The following is an 8,030-nucleotide window of genomic DNA, read 5'->3' on the forward strand; positions in this document are numbered from 1 at the left end:
TCTCCTTTATATATATGTTGTTCTACATACATTATCCCATAAGGGCAATTGATTCATTTTGATAAGGAAAGTAAAAATGACACTTTTTAAATACAAGGTAAATTTGTGATTAATCATGTAGTTCAGAGGTGAATTCATATCTTTGTCGTATAAAGAACGACAAATAACTTTCAAAAGATTCATATTTCAAACAATAAATGTACATGACGGTAATTAACGATTAATAGTATGACATGTGAAACGTTTGTCATAATGTAGACCTTTTTGGCAAATATCATTATTTTAACGACATTGTTTTCCAAATACCATTAAAAATAATGACACTTACCAACAAATGTCTTATTATATTGGACATTTGTATAAAATGTCGTTCTTTTAACAACATTATCACAAAATGTCACTAAAAGAAACGACATTTGTTGCAAAATGTCATTATTTTAACAACATTTTCACAAAATGTTGTAAAAGTAAAGACATTTGTTGCAAAATGTCATAATATATTCAACATTTGATGTCAAATGTCATAAAAGAGTGACGATTCTGACCAAATGTCATTATTTTAATGACATTTTGCATCGAATGTCATTGTTTTTGCGATATTTATTCATAAATATCAATAAATTCTTTATTTTTCGACATTTATTTCAAATGTCACCAAATAAATATATGTGACTTTCCGAACACATTGATGGGGATGATTTTGGTTAGCCATGAAGTAGGTGTTTTGATCTAATCTTTATTAGGTGTTAATTAGCTTTTAAAATCCCAAGTTTGAAGATGGGAAACATGAGCTTAACTTGTCGGGATAAACATGAAACCAATTAGTACTACTAAGCATGGAGCCAAATTTATAATTAACAAGTAATTAAAATCATGTTAAAGGGAATCCTAGCTAGCCACACCATGCGCATCTACTTTAAAGTTCAATCTTTTCTATTAAACTATTCTTAAGAAAAAGGATTTCACTTGCATACAATCATACACTATATAATAATAACTATACCAACATCAACATGGGTTGTGGTGCACTGATGGGAGTGTTTCACCCTTAACAGGGGTCTCGAGTTCAAGCTGGCCTGGGTATGGAGAAAATCATGTTGGGATCGCCACCCTCGAATGGGTCCTGCAAAGCGCGATTTGAATTTAGTCGGAGTTCCAATGTTAGATCCAGACACCAGGTGGGAAACCAACAAAAAACTATGCCTAAGACTCAAATAAGTTAGAGGCCGCGGCAAATAATAATAATAATAATAATACATTGTTATTATTAAATTTGTTTCCACTACCAATGTTATTTGACTTAATATAGGCTTACTTCTTCCATTTTCCAAATTATCAAGCAAGTTACTATGCACACTTGCATATATTTAATTTTTAGGGCAATTGCTTTGAAATTATTAGGGCATAAAGTATTTTCAGAAGTTCAACTTCAGGAAAAAAAATCGATGGTCAAACGTCTTTTTAATAATACTTTTGAAATGTAAATCTAGCTTCTATATCAATTTTTTTCTTTTTAAATAATTTTGTATTTAATCAATACTGTAGTATAAAATGTAACGACGGAGTGAAGAGGTCCCATATATATCCATTCAAACAAGAGGGTCCAGATGGTGTTGAAGGAAATGCCAAAACACTACTAACAAACAAACTAGTTAAGCTAAAGCCTAAAGCTATAGATAATTAGCTTTCTAGCTAGCTATATATCCAATTAACCTAGACAAGTTTCACCAACTAAGACAACAAAAGCTACATGTCCTTAAATTTTCAACCCCTTTTCCATTTCTCAAATTAAACAAAGTTTTTCACCTAATTGGCTCAACTCTCAAGCTAGTATATATATATATATATATATATAGAATATTCCAAACAATTGACCGATGGAATTCACACAAAGATAGATAAAGTCTTTGCGTACAATATTCTAATAACACCTTCAAATTTTACGTATGTGAAATTACATTAGATATGTTATTGTTATTCTGAACATGTCAATATCACCCTCAAATTCTACGTATGTGAAATTACATTAGATATGCTCTTGTCGTTCTGAAAAAGACATGCGAACATCAAGAGAGAAAGAAGGTGCATCCCATATACGACTAGCTAGCTCTATAAAATAAAGTCCCACCAAATACCATAATTTCTTTAAAATATTCCTTTCTACACTTTCTAGCTATATATACACTTTAATTTCATTTTCTACATCAAGAAGCAAAAGCAAAAACAAGAGAGATCTAGAAGGGAAGGGATTATGTCAAGTAGCAAGGTTGATGATCAAATGGAACTCATCTCTCACTTCTATCCTCATGTTTACGCCCAATTAGCACAAGAACAAGGTTAGAACAACAACTTTAACTTTAATTTCTTTGAGTATGTATTGTATAAGCAAATTACAGAAAAGGATCATATTTGCCTATGTATTCTTCAAAAAAAGTTATACTCCTTACCGTCCAACTTTGAACATGTGTTACTTGCAATATTAATGTTGTAAACATGATGTTTATTCCTTAGTCTCTTTAGGAGAGAAGATGGAACCGCGAAGGAGAAGGAAGAAGAACAAAGTTGAAGGGAGAAACAACACTAGTGAAGTTGTGATGAGGAAGAGGAAGTTGCTTAGTGAAGAACAAGTTAATCTTCTTGAACAAAGTTTTGGGGACGAGCACAAACTAGAGATGGAGAGGAAGGCCAAGCTTGCTTCTGAGCTTGGCCTTGATCCTCATCAAGTCGCGGTGTGGTTCCAAAACAGGAGGGCTAGATGGAAGAACAAGAAAATCGAGGAGGAATACTCCAAGCTAAAGACTCAACATGAGACTACCATCATTGAGAAATATCGTCTTGAAACTGAGGTACATATATGTGGTCATTCTGTTCCACTTGATGTGACATTACTATTATAATTATCGATAAAGTAAAAAAAAAGTTTATTTTTTTCATTTTAATTTGCTTTATTAGTATGACTTATAATAGTACGTCATATGTAGTTTATATATATTTATATATAAATTTAGTTTTAAAAAAATTGAAGATTCTATGTGGTCAGATTCATCGAAGATTTTTTGTTAGTTTGACTTTCATACTTAGAAGTGTACATTTTCCTTTTCCTTGTAGGTGTTGAAGATGAAAGAGCAATTGTGTGAAGCAGAAATGGAGATACAAAAGCTTTTATTGGAACGTAAAAGTGATATTTCAAGCAATAATAGCCCAATTTCATCAATATTCTCAATGGAGCAGCAACATTTTGATCTTGGGGAGTTTGGAATGGAGGGGCAATTAATGGATGATAATATGTTCTTTGTTGCTGATAATCAAAGTACTTATATAACTCTTTGGGATAATTAGAATGGGTTTAAATTTATAATCCTATATGTATGATATTATGATCATCCATATGTATAAAGTTTTAAATGTAGAAATATGTACATTATTTCTTTTGTAACTTGCTTTGTGGTTAGCTACTCTCTTTCATTTTATTTGCGTATGTTGACTTGACACTTCTTTTAAAAAAATATTCTAGTAGTTTATTTTATTAAATTAATCTTATTAGTTATGCCTTGATAATATAAATTTGACCACTAGTACTTATTTAACAATAAGGGTAGTATTGAAAGAAAATTACAAAATTCTATTGATTTACTAAAATGAATAAGTACTTACTACATTTCATATTAACTTGACATACCTCTTAATAAAGCTTTAACTAGATGATTATTTTACTAAAATAACCTAATTAATATTGTTTTGAAACTCTAAATTTGACTATTACTAATATTTTATGTAGTTATTTAATACTAAGAATGGTATGAGAAAAAAGTAATAAGATTTTTGTTAATCTATTAAAATGGACAAGTAAAATGAAATATTTATTTATGATATTGGGGCTAATTAGTAGGGAAAAGGGTATGAAAAATACTCCAACTTTGGCCGAAATTGCTATTACGATACCAAACTTTATGGAGGACCTTTTACCCCCTGCACTATTTAATAGTGTATTTTAAAGGTATATATGTGCCCACGTGGACACATTACTATTTAAAATGATGAAATATTTATGATGTCCACGTAGGCACATATATACCTTTAAAATACAATATTAAATAGTACAGGGGGGTAAAAGGTCCTTTCCAAAGTTTGGTATCGTAACAGCAATTTCGACCAAAGTTGAAGTATTTTTCAGACCATTTTCCCTAATTAGTAAAATGAAACGAATGGAGTAACAACAACATACCAAGTGAAATTCCACAAGTGGAGTATGGAGAGGGTAGAATGTACACAAGACACATTCAACCTCTCGAAAGCAAGGCAACACTCTCGAAAGTGAACAAGAATAGGGATAGCTAGTACTTGACAAACACCAACAAGCTTGAACTCTCGAAAGCAAGGAAACACTCCACTACCTACTAACCACCTACCCTAATATGCAACCTCCACACCCTCCTATTTAAGGTCAAGTCCTCATTAATATGAAGGTTCATTATGTCTTGTTTGATCATCTCTAGTCTCAATTTTTTTTCAGCCTACCTCTACTTCTCCTCGTGCCTACTACATTCAACCTAGGTGTTCGCATTCCCGCTTCACATGTCTAATCCATCGAAATCTCATCTCTCTAATCTTGTTCGCCATTGAGGCAACTCCTACTTTATTCTGAATAACCTCATTTCTAATCTGATCTCTCCTAATATGCCCACACATCCATCTCATCATCATTATTTCCACAACATATATCTTTTGAACATGAGAGTTCTTAACTAACCAATATTCACCTAAATGTTGGTGTTGTAGGACTACTACACTACACTCCTCCTAGATTAATATGGCTTAAATTAAGGCCACAATTATGACAACAAGACTCATCTCTAGATAACATTAAATTTATTAAGTAACTAGCTTATTTTATATATTAAAAAAGATTTGTAGTATCCTAATATCGTGTAATAGCATCCATGGTCTTGGAAATACTAGGATCAGTGGAATGTCATGTGTGTTTTAGTGGAGCAATAGTTGCCCACAAAAAAGGGCACTTGGAAGAAATGATTGAACAAGTGTAGTTAATCCATATAATTAAATAATTAAGAAGCACTAAATGATAAAACTTTCTTTCAGTAATGTAGAGGAGCTAGGGTACACTTTAAGTTTATGACTGTGCCATGTGATAAAGATACCTTTAACATTAGTGTAGTACTGATTAAAATGTTAAACAAAACACGATTAGTGGGATAATGCTGATTAGCCATGAAGTATAGGTGTTTTGATGATTTGATTCAATCTTTATTAGGTGTTAATTAGGATTTAAAATCTCAAGTTTGAAGATGTGAAACAAGGCCCTAAGTTGTCGGGATAAACATGACACCAATTAATTAGCATAAATTAAACCAAATTAACAATAAACAAAATTATCAAAGCATGTGAAAGGGAATCCTAGCCACGCCATGCGCATCTTCTTCAAAGTTCAATTTATTTTTTCATTCTATATGTTATTTACGGAGGCGAATTCAGAATTTAAGTTTATAAATTTTTAACGATTTAAAATGAAATTGAAGAACTTTATCATAAGTGTCCAAGAGAAACAAACGTTCAAGCTTAAGCAAGTTCCATTTCCACCTATGGACCAAGAAACAACTTTTTAACGAATTTCCAACAAATATTTTGTATCTATTTAATAGATTTTTTAATATGACTATAGAATCAACACGAAAGTTAAATGGATTCTCTTGAGAACTCACACATGTAATATATCCTAAATCTTGGTTATTTGACAAGACACATTATTTAAACCTCACATTTGGAATCCGCTTAAGTATATACAAAATACTATTTTGACCTATGTATTATCCCTTTTGAAAATAAGTGGTGTCTTTTATCTTTTTTTAATATATATTTCAAAATAAGTGGCGTTTTTTATTTTACAATTTCTCTTTCTTTTAGTTTTTCAAAACCTTTGAATTGAACCGTCCATAATTGTCGACTTAATTTGAGCCATATTTCATCTATGAGGAGTGTAATGTAATAGTCTTACAAAATCCAACAAACCACGAACTTTAATAATTCAATATTTTATCGAATCAAATGATTCCCTAATCCAGAAGGAAAAAAATAAATAATTCAATATACTAAAATTTTCTTTTTACTCGTTTCATTTTACTAATTAGTTTTAGTATAAAAAAATAAATGTTTTATTTTATTTTTCCATCTTAGCAGATTAAGAAAATTTTTTTACTTTTTCTTATATTACTGTTAGTATTAAATGATTATACAAGGTACTAATAGTCAAATTTAGAGTTTCAAAACATCATTAATGATGTTAGTTTATTAAAATACATCTCTGATTAAAGTTTTATTAAGAGAGTGTCAGGTTAACATAGGTCAAATAATATGAATCGAATAAAGTGTTTGTTAATTTTAGCAAATCAAATTTTTTTTGTTATTTTCTTTTATACTACTCTTATTGCTAAATAACTATATAAAATATTAGCAATCAAATTGAGATTATCGAAGCAGAATTAATAAGGTTAATTTGGTTCTTAAAAGAGTGTCAAGTTAATATAGGTCAAATGAAATAAAATAAAGGGAGTAGTTAATTACCACAAAGCAAGTTGTAAAAGAAAGAATGTACATATTTCTACATTTAAAAATTATACATGGATGATCATAATATAATACATTATAGAATTATAAACTTAAACCCATTCTAATCATCCCAAAGAGTCATATAAGTGCTCTGATAATCAGCAACAAACAACATATTATTATCCATTAATTGCCCTTCCATTCCGAACTCCCCAAGACTAAAATGTGATTGTTCCATTGAGAATATTGATGAAGTTGGGCTATTATTACTTGAAATATCAATTTTACGTTCCAATAATAGCCTTTCCATCTTCTTTTTTACTTCACACAACTGATCTTTCATCTTCAACACCTGAAAGGAAAATGTACACTTTGAGTACGAGGGTCAAACTGATAAATCTTCGATGAATCTAAACACCTAGAATCTTCAATTTTTTAAAATTCCTTTTATATCTAGAGAAAAGGCATACATGATACAACTTACTCTAAGTCATACTAATAATTTTTAACAAATTAAAATATTTATGAACTCTTTTTTTACTCGATTACCAATAATTATAATAGTAGTGTCACATCAAGTGACACAGAAGGACCACATATGTACCTCAGTTTCAAGATGATATTTCTCATTGATGGTATCCTCATGTTGAGTCTTTAACTTGGAGTATATATTCCTCCTCGAGTTTCTTGTTCTTCCATCTAGCCCTCTTGTTCTGGAACCACACCGCGACTTGGTGAGGATCAAGGCGAAGCTCAGAAGCAAGCTTGGCCTTCCTCTCCGTCTCTAGCTTGTGTTCGTCCCCAAAACTCCGTTCAAGAAGATTAACTTGTTCTTCACTAAGCAACTTCCTCTTCCTCATCACTACTTCACCTTCAGTTTTCTTCTTCTTCCTTCTCCTTCGCGATTCCACCACCTCTTCTAAAGAGACCAAAGTATAAATATCATGTTTACAACATTAATATTGCAAGAAACAAAAAACTACAACTCTTTTAAAGGTGTGTGGACAAGGAGAATTAAAACAACTCAAGAGTAAATATGTGCTGATCAAAGTTGGACGATAAGAATAAATAAAATAAGAAAGTATAATGAATGGTGAATGTAACTTTTTTTGAAGAGTATAGAGACAAATTTGATCCTTTTCCTTTAAAAAAAAAAAAAAACTACAACTAATCCTACTCCAAGAAATTAAAGTTGAAGTTGTAATTCTAACCTTGTTGTGCTAATTGGGAGTAAATTTGAGGATAGAAGTGAGAGATGAGTTCCATTTGATCATCAACCTTGTTGCCTGTCATATTTAATCCCTTTTCCTTCTCTCTTTATTCACCCCTACACTCGACCCCCCCAACCCACCCACCCCCTACTCGCCACCTCTACCCCAAAAAAAAAATTTAAGTTTGTTTTTAAAAAATATTTTCAATTTCATTTTTTTCACCCTATCCTCGAACCCCCCCCCCCCCCCCCCCCC

At 31.2% G+C, this 8,030-nt stretch overlaps 1 protein-coding gene and 1 pseudogene across 1 annotated transcript; one reads left to right on the top strand and one right to left on the bottom strand.

The window, feature by feature from the left end:
* The first annotated feature begins 2,173 nt into the window (after window positions 1–2,173).
* Window positions 2,174–3,451, top strand: LOC125860974 (homeobox-leucine zipper protein ATHB-40-like). The gene is made up of 3 exons (XM_049541034.1): window positions 2,174–2,336; window positions 2,512–2,846; window positions 3,109–3,451. The coding sequence occupies exons 1-3, from the start codon at window positions 2,252–2,254 to the stop codon at window positions 3,337–3,339; spliced, it is 651 nt and encodes a 216-aa protein (XP_049396991.1). The 5' UTR covers window positions 2,174–2,251; the 3' UTR covers window positions 3,340–3,451.
* Window positions 3,452–6,685: 3,234 nt separating this feature from the next.
* Window positions 6,686–7,866, bottom strand: LOC125860319 (homeobox-leucine zipper protein ATHB-40-like; annotated as a pseudogene).
* Window positions 7,867–8,030: the final 164 nt, after the last annotated feature.

The sequence above is a fragment of the Solanum stenotomum genome, chromosome 3 (genome assembly GCF_019186545.1).
Source record: "Solanum stenotomum isolate F172 chromosome 3, ASM1918654v1, whole genome shotgun sequence".
Classification (NCBI taxonomy): Eukaryota; Viridiplantae; Streptophyta; class Magnoliopsida; order Solanales; family Solanaceae; genus Solanum; species Solanum stenotomum.